This window comes from Chanodichthys erythropterus, chromosome 8 (genome assembly GCF_024489055.1).
Source record: "Chanodichthys erythropterus isolate Z2021 chromosome 8, ASM2448905v1, whole genome shotgun sequence".
NCBI lineage: Eukaryota > Metazoa > Chordata > Actinopteri > Cypriniformes > Xenocyprididae > Chanodichthys > Chanodichthys erythropterus.
Genome location: NC_090228.1, coordinates 1,265,199 through 1,285,615, shown reverse-complemented (window position 1 = coordinate 1,285,615; position 20,417 = coordinate 1,265,199). Strand labels below are relative to the sequence as shown.

General features: G+C 39.1%; 2 protein-coding genes across 2 annotated transcripts in view; both read right to left on the bottom strand.

Moving 5' to 3' along the window:
* Positions 1–1,394: 1,394 nt before the first annotated feature.
* dpysl5b (dihydropyrimidinase like 5b) lies at positions 1,395–13,001 on the bottom strand. The gene is made up of 12 exons (XM_067390787.1): positions 12,741–13,001; positions 7,138–7,296; positions 4,724–4,903; positions 4,540–4,608; positions 4,412–4,456; positions 4,266–4,341; positions 4,020–4,176; positions 3,751–3,892; positions 3,495–3,637; positions 2,180–2,387; positions 1,785–1,953; positions 1,395–1,480 (listed from the first exon to the last, which is right to left on the bottom strand). Exons 1-12 carry the CDS (start codon positions 12,999–13,001, stop codon positions 1,395–1,397), a joined length of 1,695 nt encoding a protein of 564 aa, XP_067246888.1.
* A 1,541-nt stretch (positions 13,002–14,542) lies between these two features.
* Positions 14,543–20,417, bottom strand: part of sobpb (sine oculis binding protein homolog (Drosophila) b) — a 12,313-nt gene continuing 6,438 nt past the window's right edge. Inside the window, exons 6-7 of the mRNA XM_067390786.1 lie at positions 18,827–20,175; positions 14,543–16,287 (exon numbers count right to left, since the gene is read on the bottom strand). Coding sequence (XP_067246887.1) covers positions 18,832–20,175 — 1,344 coding nt within the window. The 3' untranslated portion in view covers positions 14,543–16,287; positions 18,827–18,831. The remainder of the gene's footprint in view (positions 16,288–18,826; positions 20,176–20,417) is intronic.

The following is a 20,417-nucleotide window of genomic DNA, read 5'->3' as shown; positions in this document are numbered from 1 at the left end:
TTCATTCTCGTGTTACGTAACACGTTTGAGTTTCCGCAAGAACCAATGAGGTTCATTCTCGTGTTACGTAACATGTTTGAGTTTCCACAAGAACCAATGAGGTTCATTCTCGTGTTACGTAACACGTTTGAGTTTCCGCAAGAACCAATGAGGTTCATTCTCGTGTTACGTAACACGTTTGAGTTTCCACAAGAACCAATGAGGTTCATTCTCGTGTTACGTAACACGTTTGAGTTTCCGCAAGAACCGATGAGGTTCATTCTCGTGTTACGTAACACGTTTGAGTTTCCGCAAGAACCGATGAGGTTCATTCTCGTGTTACGTAACACGTTTGAGTTTCCACAAGAACCAATGAGGTTCATTCTCGTGTTACGTAACACATTTGAGTTTCCGCAAGAACCAATGAGGTTCATTCTCGTGTTACGTAACACGTTTGAGTTTCCGCAAGAACCAATGAGGTTCATTCTGGTGTTACGCAGCACGTTTGAGCTTCAGCAAGAACCAATGAGGTTCATTCTGGTGTTACGCAGCACGTTTGAGCTTCAGCAAGAACCAATGAGGTTCATTCTCGTGTTACGTAACACGTTTGAGTTTCCGCAAGAACCAATGAGGTTCATTCTCGTGTTACGTAACACGTTTGAGTTTCCGCAAGAACCAATGAGGTTCATTCTCGTGTTACGTAACACGTTTGAGTTTCCGCAAGAACCAATGAGGTTCATTCTCGTGTTACGTAACACGTTTGAGTTTCCGCAAGAACCAATGAGGTTCATTCTCGTGTTACGTAATACGTTTGAGCTTCAGCAAGAACCAATGAGGTTCATTCTCGTGTTACGCAGCACGTTTGAGCTTCTCAATTCATTGGTTCATTCAATGAGGGTGAGTAAATGATGACTGAATTTTCATTTTTGGGTGAAGTAACCCTTTAACATTTTCCAACAGCTGGGGTAACATCAGTCACTGACGCTTTAGATATTTCATTATTACACAATCAAGACCAACAAAACTAACAACAAACAATTTCCTATAAATATATATGTAAAATATAGATATTTCACAGACACTTTAATCATATGTGGGCATCACTATAAACACAAACACTAAGTTCAGTATGTGCATGTGACTCTTTTTAATCTGGTGGGAAAACACACTTGGTTTGCTTTACACTGACTGTCAATCTGTGAATGTAGACTCATCATGTGAACTCATCATGTCATCACTTTTAATACTGAATAATAATAGTTTTCCTCCTCGTGTTCTTTTCTCTTTTGGCAACATCATGTGATCCGGAGAACTGACAGAACGCGACTGAATAATGATAGAAACATCTGTATGTACAATACCAGTTCAAAGTTTGGACACATCTGATTATTTAATCATTTTCCACAGTTCAGCAGTTACCAGATGCCACTGGATCGTCCACCAGGCGGAGCCAGAATCCTAGCAGAGGATCTCTTGGGAATGTGATCGTCCACTTGAGCTCCTGTGGAGGAAAATCCCACAATCCTCAGCACGCAGTACAGCTAGACATTATATTACAAAACCGAGAGGGAATATACAATGCAATGCAAATGCAAACATACTGTTCAAATCTGCTCAAACATGCATAAAAACACCTTTTGCAAACCAAATGCAAATGTTTAATTGAAAGTGTAATCTATTAAAGCAATTAACAAATCTAATAGCGTTAAATATGATGTCTGTAAAATTTTATAAAACTGACCCGAGATCAGGTAAAAAACTTGTTTCAAGAGTGCATGTTTGGAAGTTTGATGTCAGACACACACCTGACAGGCTGAAGCTGGACTCGTGCAGGTCTCGTACGCCTGCGTGTCTGGCAGCCGCCCGCATGGGAACGTCACCCTCTGGAGTGGCCGATTCCTTCCTGCTGGAGTTAGTTACCGTGACAACATCGCCCGAATACGGAGCTCGATCCACCCTGCGCAGGTTCTGAGTCTGAGGATTTAAATAGCATTAAAGTCACCATAAATCAAACTTGACAATTCTTGTTTTTTCATGGAATATTGCAGTGTTTATTATAAATGATTTATCCGTTCACATCATTATTGTACATCAAACCACAATCATCCAATCAATTCCCCACGGAGAAAATCAAGCCCCGCCCTACATTTGTTCTTGTTTGCAAAGCGTTTCACTCAGATATATGACACAATATACACACCTTTTCTCTCTGAATCATCTTCTTGTAGAGGAAGTCAGGAAAGGCTCGCATAGGGTAGAACTTCCCGGAGCCCTGAGCGGCCGTGAACACGCCGTTCTCACACACCAGTCGCCCGCGGCTGATGGTCACCAGAGGGACGCTGTGACAGCGCTGGTTCTCGTACAGGTTAAAGTCTCCACCCTGAACCTGAGAGCTCGCAGAGATCGTCCTGAAGCATGTGATCATGTGTCAAACACAAAGAATGAGCATCATGGCATTAGCATGAAAAAGGAAAGTGGTAATAAATGGATGTACAGTTACCATTAAAAAGTTTAGCGCGAGTAAGATATTTTTTTCATATAAATTAATGCATTTTTTCAGTGAGAACTCGTTAAATTTATGGAAGCTTGTTTCCGCCACTAAATACAAAATAAAAAAGGTTATTGCAAATTTTTATCTCACAATTCTGACCTTTTTCTTACAATTGTGAGATATAAACTCAAAATTGCGAGAAATAAAGTCAGAATTGCACGTTATAACCTTGCGATTCTGTCTTTTTTTCTTGAAAGGGCGAGTTATAAAGTCCAATTCTGAGAAAAAAAAGTCATAATTGTAAGCTAAAAAGACACAATTATACCTTTTTTATTTTTTACTTAGTGGCGAAAACAAGCTTCCGTATTAAATTGATAAAAAATGACAATATATATATATATATATGTTTATACATTTAAAAATGATTAATAAATAAAAAATAAATGCAGTTTCTATTCATCAAAGAATTGATAATGATCAGAAATTATTCTTGAGCATCAAATCATCATACTAGAATGATTTCTGAAGGATCATGTGACACTAAAGACTAGAGTAATGATGCTGAAAATTCAAGTTTGATCACAGAAATAAATTACACTTTACTATATATTCACATAGAAAACAGCTGTTTTGAATCATAATAATATTTCACTATTTTTACACTATTTATGATCTAATAAATGCAACCTTGGTGAGCAGAAGAGACAAAAACATTAAAAAACCCAAACTTCTGAATGAAAAACAATTTTCTGTGGGAGATTTCTTTTTTCTCAGGCACCAATCATTAAAAATAATAGATTTAAGCAATGTTATGTTTTTCTGCAGTTTATCTCCCAAAGAAAACCATTATTAGCTACTGCAAAAATGAAGAGTTTCTGTCTCGTTTTCCAGCACAAACATCTAAACATTCTTAAATCAAGAAACATTTACTAGAGAAGAAAAATGACTGAAGATCTTGATTTAAGAATGTTTCCATATTTGTGAAACACTGAGGAAGAGCATCATGTTTTGCAGTGATCAGTACCGGGTGGCGTCCGGGTCCCACACCACCACATCAGCGTCGGCTCCTGGCATAATGCGTCCCTTCCGGGGATAGAGATTATAGATTTTAGCAGCATTCGAGCTCGTCACGGCCACAAAGCGGTTCTCATCCATCTTACCGCCAACCTGAGGGAAGAAAAGCATATCTGTGAGGCGTCTGAGTGTGTGTGTGTGTGTGTGTGTGTGTGTGTGTGTGTGTGTGTGTGTGTGTGTGTGTGTGTGTGTGAAAGTGTTCGTACCACTCCTCTCTCCCACATGACGCTCATGCGATCCTCCACGCCGGACGCCCCGTGAGGGATCTTGGTGAAGTCCTCTTTTCCCAGAGCCTTCTGCTTGGTGCTGAACGCACGGTGATCTGACGCCACCACGTTTATGATGTCACTGCGCACACAGGAAACGCATCAGAAGCACAATTTCCAGCTTACATTTTCTGATATGATAAATGAGTTGTAGAGATGGGCGGTGCTATGAAATGATTCCTGAGCGTCTGACTGTGATTGGTGCTTACTTGCCCAGCAGGCCAATCAGGTAGTCGGGGGTGTTGGGGTCGAGCCGGAGGGGCGGGGCTATGACATGAGCGGCGGCGTGCGCCCAGTCCTGATGATAATAATGCATCCCGCTCAGCACCGAGTGCGCCACGGTCGTCTCTGCGTGAACCACCTTACCTGAATCAGCCAATCAAACACAACTTGAGCTGAAAAAAACCAAATCAAGACTTCTAACAGGTCCTCTCTGAATATCCTCCGAAACTCGCCTTGTATTCGGGCTGCGGCGATGACGTCGGCTGCAGAGATGCTGGACACGTTCACCAAGTACACTGGACAGTGAGCCTGATGAAGAGCAGCACATGAGTCTCACACACACACACACTCGATCTCTCTGAGTCTGTATTGTTCTCACCCTGTTTCCGATGGTTATGGCTCGGTGTGTGGCCTCTGCCTCCAGCTGCAGACAGACAGACGGACAGATGTCAGACATAATGAAAGCAAAGACGTGAAATCAGTCGGACACACTTCAGCGTCTCTCACCTCCTCCGGCCGACTGATCTCCATCCCCTCAGGACCGCTGATGCCCAGATCCAAAGCCTCTTTTGCTCCCTAAACAAGTGCAAACAATAAAAATGTGTGTGTGTGTGTGTGTGTGTGTGTGTGTGTGTGTGTGTGTGTGTGTGTGTGTGTGTGTGTGTGTGAGCGTGTGTGTGTGTCCTCTGACCTCCAGCACCAGTTCTCCGTTCTCGGCGTGGACGCGGGCGACAGCTCCGATCTCTTTACAGCTGTGCAGCGCCTGGTAGAGCTCCGAGTCCTTCAGCATCATCAGATCTTTATACGCCATGAACATCTGGAAGGAGTTGACGCCTCTCTCCGCCACCAACACCTCCATCTCCCTGCGCACCTACAACACAATAAAATACGCTTTGGCAGACGTTTCAAATAATGTGTCAAGAATATTGAAAAAAATTATAATAACATGAATAAGTTAAGATTTTTTAAAAGGATTAGTTCACTTCAGAATGAAAATGTCCTGATAATTTACTCTCCTCCATGTCATCCAAGATGTTCATGTCTTTCTTTCTTCAGTGGAAAAGAAGGAAAACATTCCAGGATTTTCTCCATATAGTGGACTTCACTGGGGTTCAACAGGTTGAAGGTCCAAATGTCAGTTTCAGTGTAGCTTCAAAGAGCTCTACATGATCCCAGACGAGGAATAAGAGTCACATCTAGAGAAACCATTGGCTATTTTCTACAAAAAATAAACATTATATACTTTTTAACCTCACATGCTCGTCTTGCACTGCTCTGTAATCATGTTGGAAAGGTCACATGTGACGTATTTGGAAGTACCGATCTAGTGTTTACATTGGATCGGTACATTTATATTAATTCAAGAGATTTGTTCAAAAATGCTGATTCTTCCAGTAATGAAGCAAGTGAAGTCTTAATGAGTGGGTCATTGAATCATTCATTCAAAAGATTCATTCTAAAACACAGATTCATTCAGTAATGAAACAAGTGAAGTCTGAGTGAGTCATTGAATCATTCACTCAAGAGATTTGTTCAAAAATGCTGATTCTTCCAGTAATGAAACAAGTGAAGTCTTAATGAGTGAGTCATTGAATCATTCATTCAAGAGATTTGTTCAAAAATGCTGAGTCATCCAGTAATGAAGCAAGTGAAGTCTTTACGAGTGAGTCGTTGAATCATTCATTCAATAGATTCATTCTAAAACACAGATTCATTCAGTAATGAAACAAGTGAAGTCTTAATGAGTGAGTCTTTGAATCATTCATTCAAGAGATTTGTTCAAAAACACTGATTCATCCAGTAATGAAACAAGTGAAGTCTTTATGAGTGAGTCATTGAATCATTCATTCAAGAGATTCGTTCAAAAACACTGATTCATCCAGTAATGAAACAAGTGAAGTCTTTATGAGTGAGTCATTGAATCATTCATTCAAGAGATTCGTTCAAAAACACTGATTCATCCAGTAATGAAACAAGTGAAGTCTTTATGAGTGAGTCATTGAATCATTCATTCAAGAGATTTGTTCAAAAACACTGATTCATCCAGTAATGAAACAAGTGAAGTCTTTATGAGTGAGTCATTGAATCATTCATTCAAGAGATTCGTTCAAAAACACTGATTCATCCAGTAATGAAACAAGTGAAGTCTTTATGAGTGAGTCATTGAATCATTCATTCAAGAGATTCGTTCAAAAACACTGATTCATCCAGTAATGAAACAAGTGAAGTCTTTATGAGTGAGTCATTGAATCATTCATTAAAGAGATTCGTTCAAAAACACTGATTCATCCAGTAATGAAACAAGTGAAGTCTTTATGAGTGAGTCATTGAATCATTCATTCAAGAGATTTGTTCAAAAACACTGATTCATCCAGTAATGAAACAAGTGAAGTCTTTATGAGTGAGTCATTGAATCATTCATTCAAGAGATTCGTTCAAAAACACTGATTCATCCAGTAATGAAACAAGTGAAGTCTTTATGAGTGAGTCATTGAATCATTCATTCAAGAGATTTATTCAAAAACACTGATTCATCCAGTAATGAAACAAGTGAAGTCTTTATGAGTGAGTCATTGAATCATTCATTCAAGAGATTCGTTCAAAAACACTGATTCATCCAGTAATGAAACAAGTGAAGTCTTTATGAGTGAGTCATTGAATCATTCATTCAAGAGATTCGTTCAAAAACACTGATTCATCCAGTAATGAAGCAAGTGAAGTCTTTACTTGACATAATGCATGACATAATCACGTTGGAAAGGTCACACGTGACGTAGGCGATCCAGTGTTTACAAAGAGAATGTGCAAAGACTAAGTCAAACGGCTTTTACAAAAAAAAGGTAAAACAACGATATTAGACTATTTTGAAGTTGGGATGGAGATTTCCAACATGATTACACTATATAGAGAAAAACCCTGGAATGTTTTCCTTCATTTCTTTTCCACTGAAGAAAGAAAGACATGAACATCTTGGATGATATGTGGGTGAATAAATTATCAGGACATTTTAATATTGAAGTGAAGTAATAATTTAAATGATGTAACTGAAACAACATTGCATGAGTGGTGTATTTGGTGTGAGTGTATTATAAACACATGCAGTACCTTCGGCCCCCACCAGGTGACGCCCATGTGCAGTGCGTAATCACAGCAGGTCTTGGCATCGGCGTGAGCGCGGCACTTCTCAAAGGCCTCCAGCAGCGATGTGTCTCTCTCTGGAAGCACGTGAGCGATCACCATAGTCGTTCCTCCCAACAGCGCCGCCTACAGCGACAGACGGGAACTGAGCATGTGTGACACTGACAGAGAAGGACAAACACAGACTGTGTGTGTGTGTGTGTGTGTGTGTGCTCACAGATTCATGAGAGTAGGGCAAAGGTTTGGAGCACATTCTCACACACAGCAGCCTGACGCTTGAGACGCCAGTGGAATATTAATGCATGAGAGACACAGACACACAGAGCTTGTGATCCATACAAACAAACAGGAAGTCCGATGGAGATTTTCAATTTGCTGAAGCCAGTTTTAATATCCACACTGAAAATTGATGCACTTTGCAAAAATTTTCACTCAAAAATTACTAGTGAATTTCACAAAAGAAATGGCAAGATTGAATTAAACATAAAATGTATATTATTTGAAAGGTACTCTAATACTTTTTGCAAAATATATGCATTATAATATCTTTCATAAACGCAGATGGATGTGTCATTTTCCAATACAGACATAATACAGGAAGTGTTTGAGTCTCTGATCTGTCTTAGTAAACACGGACCACGGTGATGCCTGTCGTTACTATGGCAACACAGTTACTATAGAAACTGAACGGTCAGAGTGAGTGTAATAGAGAGAGACAGAACAAACAAGAAGAAGTGTGTGTGTGTGTGTGAGTGTGTGTTAAAGAATCAATGTTTGTTATCACATGATCAAACTCAACAACACAAAACTTCGGGATGTTTTTGCACTTGATTCACTTGTCTCTGTATCTGCTGTGCTGGTCATATTAACACAGTTTTTGCTCTTGTGCTTTTATTACTAAAGTGAAATCAGAAAGCAGCTCTGAACTCTGATGTGAATATTCCAAACAGCTGCTGTGTCTCTGATCGCCATAATACCATCACAGCTGTTGTGTCTGTGGGACTTTTTTTGGTGTACTCATATTACTATAAATGGGAAATAGTGTAATGGAATTACAGTCTTCTAACGGAATAAGTCCCACCTTCTAAATAAAAGTGCCAATCGCTGATTGGTGGAGTCATTAGGTGTGCAGACCGATCGGTGTATGACATCAAAGTAGCACAAGAGTGATTCAAATACATGCAAATCCAGTAATGAAGCAAGTAAAGTCTTTACGACTGAGTCACTGAATCATTCATTCAAGAGATTCATTCAAAAATGCTGATTCTTCAAGTAATGAAACAAGTGAAGTCTTCTATAAGTGAGTCATTGAATCATTCACTGATTCATCCAGTAATGAAACAAGTGAAGTCTTCTATAAGTGAGTCATTGAATCATTCACTGATTCATCCAGTAATGAAACAAGTGAAGTCTTTACAAGTAATTCATTGAATCATTCATTTAAGAGATTTGTTCAAAAACACTGATTCATCCAGTAATGAAGCAAGAGGCGTCTTTACAAGTGAGTCATTGAATCATTCACTGATTCATCCAGTAATGAAACAAGTCACATCTTTATGAGTGAGTCATTGAATCATTCATTCAAGAGATTCATTCAAAAACACTGATTCATCCAGTAATGAAGCAAGTGAAGTCTTTACAAGTGAGTCATTGAATCATTCACTGATTCATCCAGTAATGAAACAAGTGAAGTCTTCTATAAGTGAGTCATTGAATCATTCACTGATTCATCCAGTAATGAAACAAGTGAAGTCTTCTATAAGTGAGTCATTGAATCATTCACTGATTCATCCAGTAATGAAACAAGTGAAGTCTTTACAAGTAATTCATTGAATCATTCATTTAAGAGTTTTTTCAAAAATGCTGATTCTTCCAGTAATGAAACAAGTGAAGTCGTCTATCAGAGAGTCATTGAATCATTCATTCAAGAGACTTGTTCAAAAACACTGATTCATCCAGGAATGAAGCAAGTGAAGTCTTTACGAGTGAGTCATTGAATCATCCACTGATTCATCCAGTAATGAAACAAGTGAGATCTTTATGAGTGAGTCATTGAATCATTCACTCAAGAGATTCGTTCAAAAACACTGATTCATCCAGTAATGAAGCAAGTGAAGTCTTTACAAGTGAGTCATTGAATCATTCACTGATTCATCCAGTAATGAAACAAGTGAAGTCTTCTATAAGTGAGTCATTGAATCATTCACTGATTCATCCAGTAATGAAACAAGTGAAGTCTTCTATAAGTGAGTCATTGAATCATTCACTGGTTTATCCAGTAATGAAGCAAGTGAAGTCTTTATGAGTGAGTCACTGATTCATTCATTCAAGAGATTCATTCAAAAACACTGATTCATCCAGTAATGAAGCAAGTGAAGTCTTTACAAGTGAGTCATTGAATCATTCACTGATTCATCCAGTAATGAAACAAGTGAAGTCTTTACAAAAGTGAGTCACTGAATCATTCACTGATTCTTCCAGTAATGAAACAAGTGAAGTCGTCTATAAGAGAGTCATTGAATCATTCACTGGTTTATCCAGTAATGAAGCAAGTGAAGTCTTTACGAGTGAGTCATTGAATCATTCATTCAAGAGATTTGTTCAAAAACGCTGATTCATCCAGTAATGAAACAAGTGAAGTCTTCTATAAGTGAGTCATTGAATCATTCACTGATTCATCCAGTAATGAAACAAGTGAAGTCTTCTATAAGTGAGTCATTGAATCATTCACTGATTCATCCAGTAATGAAACAAGTGAAGTCTTCTATAAGTGAGTCATTGAATCATTCACTGATTCATCCAGTAATGAAACAAGTGAAGTCTTCTATAAGTGAGTCATTGAATCATTCACTGATTCATCCAGTAATAAAACAAGTGAAGTCTTTACAAGTAATTCATTGAATCATTCATTTAAGAGTTTTTTCAAAAATGCTGATTCTTCCAGTAATGAAACAAGTGAAGTCGTCTATCAGAGAGTCATTGAATCATTCATTCAAGAGACTTGTTCAAAAACACTGATTCATCCAGTAATGAAGCAAGTGAAGTCTTTACGAGTGAGTCATTGAATCATTCACTGATTCATCCAGTAATGAAACAAGTGAGATCTTTATGAGTGAGTCATTGAATCATTCACTCAAGAGATTTGTTCAAAAACACTGATTCATCCAGTAATGAAGCAAGTGAAGTCTTTACAAGTGAGTCATTGAATCATTCACTGATTCATCCAGTAATGAAACAAGTGAAGTCTTCTATAAGTGAGTCATTGAATCATTCACTGATTCATCCAGTAATGAAACAAGTGAAGTCTTCTATAAGTGAGTCATTGAATCATTCACTGGTTTATCCAGTAATGAAGCAAGTGAAGTCTTTATGAGTGAGTCACTGATTCATTCATTCAAGAGATTCATTCAAAAACACTGATTCATCCAGTAATGAAGCAAGTGAAGTCTTTACAAAAGTGAGTCACTGAATCATTCACTGATTCTTTCAGTAATGAAACAAGTGAAGTCGTCTATAAGAGAGTCATTGAATCATTCACTGGTTTATCCAGTAATGAAGCAAGTGAAGTCTTTACGAGTGAGTCATTGAATCATTCATTCAAGAGATTTGTTCAAAAACGCTGATTCATCCAGTAATGAAACAAGTGAAGTCTTCTATAAGTGAGTCATTGAATCATTCACTGATTCATCCAGTAATGAAACAAGTGAAGTCTTCTATAAGTGAGTCATTGAATCATTCACTGATTCATCCAGTAATGAAACAAGTGAAGTCTTCTATAAGTGAGTCATTGAATCATTCACTGATTCATCCAGTAATGAAACAAGTGAAGTCTTCTATAAGTGAGTCATTGAATCATTCACTGATTCATCCAGTAATGAAACAAGTGAAGTCTTCTATAAGTGAGTCATTGAATCATTCACTGATTCATCCAGTAATAAAACAAGTGAAGTCTTTACAAGTAATTCATTGAATCATTCATTTAAGAGTTTTTTCAAAAATGCTGATTCTTCCAGTAATGAAACAAGTGAAGTCGTCTATCAGAGAGTCATTGAATCATTCATTCAAGAGACTTGTTCAAAAACACTGATTCATCCAGTAATGAAGCAAGTGAAGTCTTTACGAGTGAGTCATTGAATCATTCACTGATTCATCCAGTAATGAAACAAGTGAGATCTTTATGAGTGAGTCATTGAATCATTCACTCAAGAGATTCGTTCAAAAACACTGATTCATCCAGTAATGAAGCAAGTGAAGTCTTTACAAGTGAGTCATTGAATCTTTCACTGATTCATCCAGTAATGAAACAAGTGAAGTCTTCTATAAGTGAGTCATTGAATCATTCACTGATTCATCCAGTAATGAAACAAGTGAAGTCTTCTATAAGTGAGTCATTGAATCATTCACTGGTTTATCCAGTAATGAAGCAAGTGAAGTCTTTATGAGTGAGTCACTGATTCATTCATTCAAGAGATTCATTCAAAAACACTGATTCATCCAGTAATGAAGCAAGTGAAGTCTTTGCAAGTGAGTCATTGAATCATTCACTGATTCATCCAGTAATGAAACAAGTGAAGTCTTTACAAAAGTGAGTCACTGAATCATTCACTGATTCTTTCAGTAATGAAACAAGTGAAGTCGTCTATAAGAGAGTCATTGAATCATTCACTGGTTTATCCAGTAATGAAGCAAGTGAAGTCTTTACGAGTGAGTCATTGAATCATTCATTCAAGAGATTTGTTCAAAAACGCTGATTCATCCAGTAATGAAACAAGTGAAGTCTTCTATAAGTGAGTCATTGAATCATTCACTGATTCATCCAGTAATGAAACAAGTGAAGTCTTCTATAAGTGAGTCATTGAATCATTCACTGATTCATCCAGTAATGAAACAAGTGAAGTCTTCTATAAGTGAGTCATTGAATCATTCACTGATTCATCCAGTAATGAAACAAGTGAAGTCTTCTATAAGTGAGTCATTGAATCATTCACTGATTCATCCAGTAATGAAACAAGTGAAGTCTTCTATAAGTGAGTCATTGAATCATTCACTGATTCGTCCAGTAATAAAACAAGTGAAGTCTTTACAAGTAATTCATTGAATCATTCATTTAAGAGTTTTTTCAAAAATGCTGATTCTTCCAGTAATGAAACAAGTGAAGTCGTCTATCCGAGAGTCATTGAATCATTCATTCAAGAGACTTGTTCAAAAACACTGATTCATCCAGTAATGAAGCAAGTGAAGTCTTTACGAGTGAGTCATTGAATCATTCACTGATTCATCCAGTAATGAAACAAGTGAGATCTTTATGAGTGAGTCATTGAATCATTCACTCAAGAGATTCGTTCAAAAACACTGATTCATCCAGTAATGAAGCAAGTGAAGTCTTTAGGCGTGTTTGACTTAAAGTGCACTGCACAGTCCGATCGGTGTATGACCACAAAGTACCACGAGAGTGATTAGAGAGCAGACAGCTTCGTATCCATTCGCGGTGCTTTGATGCCATTCACCGTCTGCGTAGCGCCGCTTCAAGTCGAACACAGCTGAAGTAGTTCTCCCATCCCTAGCCTCACCTTGGTTCCGCTGTAGAAGTCGTCCTGCGTCGTGGCGTTCATAAAGGTCTGCTGCAGGTGAACGCTGGTGTCGATGCCGCCGGGTATCACCAGCTTACCGGACGCGTCAATCACCTTCGCCCCGCCCGGAATCATCAGCTCGCGCCCCACCTGCTGGACGACCCCGTTCTCGATGTAGACGTCCGCCTCCTGAGTGACGTCATCGTTAACGACACGCCCACCTTTAATGAGAATCCTCATGGAGCCGGAGCCAGCGGCCATTACTGCACACGACTGAACACAATCATCATCATTAGAAATATTTTGTTTCTTGAGCAGCAAATCAGAATGATTTCTGAAGGATCATGTGACACTGAAGACTGGAGTAATGATGCTGAAAATTCAGCTTTGATCACAGGATATAAATTATATTTTACAATACAAAATACACAATATATAACTATTTTAAATTGTAATAATATTTCACTTTTTTTATTGGATTTTTGATCAAATAAATGCAGCCTTGGTGAGCAGAAATGACCTTTTTTAAAAACATTCCAAATGTTTGACTGATGCAAAATATTTGACTGTGCAAATATTATTAACTATTAATATTAATTATTATTACTATAATTTAAACACTGAAAATCCAGTTAAATGCATGCAGGAAAAACAGTTTTCTCTCTCATGCACACTCACAACAAAAACAAGAGTGCTGCATATGAGGAAAAATAGGTCATCCTTCATGTAAAAAAATCTGTTTTGCACATGCATGTTGCATTATTGCTCGGATTATAAAACACACACACACACACAACTCGCATGAACACACACACAAACCCCCAAAGCCTGTGACTAATGCAACATTATGCAAATAAATATACAGCAGGAGTGATGATGTCATCAGCGATGATCCAGTGTGTGATCATGCGTGTGTGTGTGTGTGACGTGAGACGAGGAGAAACATGCGCTTACATCACTGCACACACACACACACACACACACACACACACACACACAAAATTATATATACATATGTATATATAGCCTACATATATATATATATATATATATATATATATATATATATATATATATATATATATATATGCGCACACACACACACACACACACACACACATATAATATTATCAAATATAATTCTAATTTTATTATTATTGGAATACATATCATTCAGAATTCTATCGTTCTGTCAGAGTTGCCTTAAAATACATTAGAACACAAAAAGCTTAAAGTTGCAATATTACAAATGAATAATAAATATTTGGTTTGCGTTCATAAATCATCTCAAGATAAATTCACAGAAATAACCCGTTCTTCTTCCTCTATCACACTGCACACTAAACCCAGACTCAAATCTGTGCACATATAGTGGAATATTAAATATAAAACACATTTTCCGTGTTTACATACCGTAAACGAGTGTATTTGATGATTTTCCTCCTCTCGTGCACCCGCTCCGCCGCCTCGCGACCAATGACAGCTGTCACTGCGCGCGCCAAACACGCTCCCGTGCGCTTTTTGATGGACAGGCGAGGGAACCAATCAGAGGCTCGGGTCTAGTTGTCACAGAATCTTTACCCAGTAACTAGAGGTTTTTTGAGTCTGTTTTTCGAGTTTATTTTGTATGATGGTTTCAATAGTTTAAAACTTTCAGTATTTAATTACTGTAATTCTGGTTAATTCTGAGTCTTTTGAGTCAAACTAGCCCTTTTGTTGTTAATGTCACATATTTTAAATGAATAAATGTGCGTGAGATAATATATAGATTAATTAAGAAATGACATGAGAATGGTGGTGTTTAGGGTTTTTATTGTCAACAAATCTAGTCATTAGCATAATTCTCTGTTCATAAAATGACATAAAACAGTTACTGATCCTGTGAACTTCCTGACAGGTCATTATATTGATGATATTAAGAAAAAAAAATCATGAAAATCAATATAGTACAAAATGAAAGAAATGTAAAAGAGCATTCTTGCGATATTGTCATTTTTTTGGCCTTCTGTAAAATGAATTGCATCAGTTGGCACTGGTGTGAAATAATGTGCATTTAGAAGCTCTGTTAATAATATTAATAATAAATATTGATCATTTATATCAATAAATCCGCAGCTCAAATCATCAATATTGGTTATAATAACAATGAAAGCGTCCACGGATGGCTTCGGTCATGTAATACTGACACACACCTGAAACTGATTGAAATATTCAGTTTGATGTTGTTTATGGCATTGTATTAATGTTGATTTTGAATATCACGCAATAGCACGCAATAATAAACGTGCGCGATATCGCGGTAATACAATGTTGTTTTGACACTAACACCATAGTGAAGTACCACGTCATCACAATCTTTAAAGATATTGTGACCTACATCTGATCCAAAACGAATATAAGGCGGGATCTTGGTTCAATGCATCGGTTGTTGACTGGATGTTGATATGTGGGCGTGGCTTGTATGCAGAAGAGCTTGCGCTTGAAGGGGGCGGGGTTTAGAAGAAGTCTGACGATTTCAATTATTACAAAACATTTTTAAAAAATGAAACAAGCACAGGTGAATTGTTCACAATAACATGCATTTTAGAAAAAAATGACAGGGTGAATGTTCATGCCAATTTTACCTTAGAATCAACACAAATGCAAATTTGAGCTTCTGTTTTCTTCACAATATTCCTCATTTAAATAATTCATGCGCAGAATAAAGGGGCGGGGCCTGGTTGAGTTAGTTAGTGGTGTGTTGAAACTGGCGGTTATGGTAAGGGGCGGGACATTTCCCAAACACCAATCACAACACACTGCTCCAGCCGACCAATCAGAGCACATTGTGCGTTTCAGAAGGCGGGGCTTCATAGAGACAGGAACTAAACAGAGCGTTACTGACAGACTGGGAAGAGAGGAGCTGCAACAATGGAGAATATGAGGAGAATAATCAACATTCAATCTAGTAGAGACAAAAACAACATCAGGTGAACCTTCTTCACTCCGATATTGATCTGAATCAGTGTCTGTTGGCATCATTCATCACTTTGGCCAATAACTTTTCTTGTAACAGGCACCAAATAAACCATGAGGGGTTAAAAAGCAAGAATTTGTGAGTCAGTTCTCTGATATTCCTGCAAATATAATTACTGCAAACACATTTTACTAAACGTCTATGAGCTGAATATACTGATGTGTGTGTTTGTGCTCTTGGCACTCTTTAGGCGAAGTCTAAAAATGCCCTGTAGCCAAAGCGCCAGTATGTCAGGTAATCCTAAACCACAGCTGAACACACTCACACACACACACACACACAAACACACACACACATATATATGGGCTTGCAGTGAGGAACAATGCCTGGCTTTATAGGAGCTCGGCAGGAAAACACACAGAGCCTTTCGCGCACACACACACACACACACACACACACACACACACACACACACACACACACACACACACGGTTGATCTGTGACATCCATGATGCTCCGCTGCGTCGGCGTCTGGTTTGGGCTTCACTGGCACTGCGGTGTCGTTGAGAGAGTGAATGTGTCACACACACCTGAAACAGCCAAGAGAACAGAGGAAATGTGTGTGAGACGCTATGAAAGTCATATCATTTTTTCTACATACATTCATGCATAATAATTTATATTTAATTCAAATTGAACTTTGTGTTCAAATGATTTAGCTGAATTTGTCACTGTGGGTCACACCAAGTAATTGAGCGCCACCTAGTGTAGAAAGGCTGCACATACTGTATGTCAGAGAGTTTTTGAGCACAAAAATAATGAAGAACAAAATGAGAAGAAACACAATAGCTTTGCTAATAAACCCTTCAGAAAGAGCAAAAGAAACAGAGTTGAGTAGAAAAAAGTGAAAGAGTAACAGGATGTGAGTCCCAGCCGTGACTCCAGAGAATCCCTGAGAGAACGGATCGACTTACAGCAATAAAAGCAGAATCAACACACCGATTCAGACACTAACACACTTCAAAAAAGATGATCACACGATCGATTGGCTTTATCTTAAACACAATCATACGCTCATGTAAACCTGATGGAGGAGAAATCTGATCCTAGATCAGCAGCGTCTTTAAATCAAGCCCTTCAGAACACACATGAAGGCCTGCGACCGTCTCCTCTGTCAGCTCTGGAAACCTGCCACTAAAAACAGAAACTAAACACAACGAGAAATAATCCTAGCTGACAAAAACACTTATTAAAGATCAGATAACTCTGAATGAACGTTCTGTTAACGTTACTGGAAGAACGTTGAGAGAACCTTGTCAGAACGTTCCCTGTTAGCTGTGTTACTGCAGGAAAACAGTTCAGGAGAATTAATGAGGTTCTCAGTTTCACTGAAGTATCAACTTTGTCTCAGATGTTTCTCTTAAACACACACACACACACACACACAGATCTTCACACTGCTGCAGCTCTATAAACCTGCTCGACTCTACTGAAACATGAGATGAAGAAGAACCTCCAGAAACAACATCTGGAGCAGCACACACACACACACACACACACACACACACACACTCTAAAAAATGTTGGGTTAAAACCAAGCCAAGTTGGGTTGAAAATGGTCAAATCCAACGGTTGGGTTAAATGTTTGCTTAACCTGCTGGGTAGTTTCATTTAACCCAACTATTGTTTAACTTAAAAATGAACCCAAAATATGTTGGAAATTGAAAATCAGACACATAATTACTGCACTCTAAAAAAATTTGGGTCAAATATGGACAAACCCAACCGTTGGGTTAAAAAATGCTTTTAAAGATTTAATTTGGGTCCATTTTGACCCAAACTTGGGTTGAAACAACCCAGCATTTTTTAGAGTACACACTCTAAAAAATGCTGGGTTAAAAACAACCCAAGTTGGGTTGAAAATGGACAAACCCAGCGGTTGGGTTAAATGTTTGCCCAACCTGCTGGGTAGTTTTATTTAAACCCACTATTGTTTAAAAATTGCTATATGGCTAGCTTAAAATGAACCCAAAATAGTTGGGAAATTAAAAAAAACAGATGCAATTAGAGACAACAATCATAGACAAAAGGTGAATGTTTATTAATAAGCTTTAATATTTTATTAATATAAATTTAATAGTTTAATAGTTTATTAATATAAATTTATTAATAAGCAATTTAATTAATGTTTATTGTTTAATAATTATTCATTGAACATTAATAAATGTTAATTTCCAACATACTTTGGGTTAATTTTAATTAAGCAATACAGTAATTATTAAACAATAGTTGAGTTAAATAAAACTACCCAGCAGGATGGGCAAACATTTAACCCAACCGCTGGGTTTGTCCATTTTCAACCCAAATTGAGTTGTTTTAACCCAGCATTTTTTAGAGTGTACTTACACACGCACACACACTCTCACTCTCACACACACTCCTCTCACAGTGTTTCTCGTGAGCGTCTCTTGTTTCTCCAGCAGATTCATTCTGCTCATTTCACTGCTAATGCAACTTTAGAGCTACGACACGGATTGAGTTTCTGTCCGGCGCCATTCTGAGGGAAAACCCACACACACACACACACACACACACACACACACTCACTCTCACTCTCTCTCACACATACACACACTTCAGAGACAGATAAACAGAGTAAAATAAGTCTCACAGAACAGTGTGTGTGTGTGTGTTAGCATGGACATTTTAATGCATGTACAGTGTTGTGTTTGCCTTTACAAAACAGAAGTGTGGTATAGTGAAGTTAACGATTCCCATTCCCAGAAAACAAAACATGCATCATTTTCACTTATTCTTTAGAAGGACATTTTTAAATGTAGTATTATTATTTATTTAGTGTTTTTCTTCTATAATTTTTTATTCATTTACATTAAATACAATTGATACGTATTATAAATATGTATAATTATATAGAATTAATATATATTACAAATATATATTTATAATTGCATAAAATATTTTTAGATGTATAATTAAATAGAATTATAATATTAGAATTATAATAAATAATTAATTATATATACTAATTATCTACACACACACACACTGTTATTTAGCAGAAACAGATAATCAGTCCGTGAATGATGTCGATGATCATGTGACTCTTACCCTCATCATTTGTTCTGGTCTCTGATCCTCAAACATCGTCTCTTGACGGGCGGCTCCGGATCGTCCCGGCCGCTCTGCTCAGATCCCTGTGCCGCCGCCGCGAGTGTGTTTTTCTCCCAGGTGTGTGTTTGAGTGTGTAAATGTGTTTGCGCGGCCACATGCGTGTTTTTCTCACGCAGTTTGGGCGGCACGGACCGCGCATACGTGTGCTCTACGTCCTGCGGGGCGTCCTCATCCCCTCTGCTCTCTTTTGATTGGTCGCTCTGGCAGTCCGTCTGCTCTGTCGGCCAGGGATTGGCCGAGCCGTTGTCCCGCCCACCCAGATAGCTGTTCTCCTTCACATCCTCACTGTCAGAGAGAGGAGACGGGATCTGGGCGGAGCCACTGTCCAACGAAAGCGAGGCGGCCTGTATGGCGGTCGAACGAGCCAATGAGTACAAAGAGGCGGGAGTGACGACTCTGCCGTCCAATGAGGCGGAGGCCGTCGCCGTCACGACAGACGTGTAAAGTGCTTTGCGCAGAATGTGAGCGTCGGGGTTTTCCTCTTTGACCGGGTTTCTGCGGAGACACCGGATCACCTGCCGCTCGGACGTGGAGGGAAGAGGAGAAGCACATTGTTCGATCTTTACTCTGTTTTCATTGGTCTCCTCCGAACTGGAGCGACCCGGATCGGGCGTGTCCTTCTCCTGTTCCTGGAGGCTTCGAATGACCCCTCTGTGGCCCGTTTGAGGGGAAACAGGGATGGGAATGGGAATCGGCACCGGGATTGGCACGAAAACGGGATAGGGCAAAAACATCATGGGCTGCGGCCACGGCGGAGGCATTTGGGGAGGGTACGGCGGGTGGAAGGGCGCGTACGGCGAGGCGTAGGGCTGGAGGAGAGGGGGCGGGGCAAACGGCACCCTGTGGGTGGGGCTGACGGGGCGGGGCGGATGAGGGGCGGGGCTCTGGCCGTGAAGGGGTGGGCGCACAAAGGGGAGTGGCATCTGAGGTGGGCGTGGCTGCTCGAGCGTGACACGAGACGGGCCGGCGGGAGAGGAGGGCGACGCACCCGTCTGGATCTTGGAGACGGGGGTTCGCAGCGAGGAGGATGACGTCGGGGTTTGGGGCGAGAGGGTTCTGGCGGGAGGGTCCCAGGCCTCCGGGGTGAGGAGTTTCTGGTTTTCAGCCAGTTTGGGGCGGTTCTCCTCGTCTTTGGAGCTGGTGAGGGCGGCACGAGCTTCCCGGTAAAACACGTCCATCTTGTACTGGTTTAGGCATTTGGTGCTACAGAACTGCAGCCGCTCCTCGCCCGAACCGAAGTCCAGGTACTCTTTAGTGTGACGGACGTGTTTACACCAATCACACACCTGCAGAGAGAGAGAGAGAGAGAGAGACATATCAGTTCACTCAAACTCACAAACACACTTTTCTGCTGTAATTTGAGCTTGAGGGTTTAATTCTTGTGGGTCAAAAATTAATACATTAGAAATGTCATTTTAATATTTCTAAAGTTATTCATGTGCTTATTCTTTTTTTACAGGGCATTTACATTACAATAGTAAAATATTTCCTATAATAATCATAAAAAAAATTATTATATATTATTATA

Excerpts from the sequence above, each read along its gene's own strand:
- dpysl5b (XM_067390787.1), bottom strand. The coding sequence starts at position 13,001 with ATGGCCGCTGGCTCCGGCTCCATGAGGATTCTCATTAAAGGTGGGCGT. Across the intron at positions 4,904-7,137 it reads TCACCTGGTGGGGGCCGAAG|GTGCGCAGGGAGATGGAGGT; the intron begins GTACTGCATGTG and ends ATTGTGTTGTAG. Across the intron at positions 4,457-4,539 it reads AGATCAGTCGGCCGGAGGAG|CTGGAGGCAGAGGCCACACA; the intron begins GTGAGAGACGCT and ends GTCTGTCTGCAG.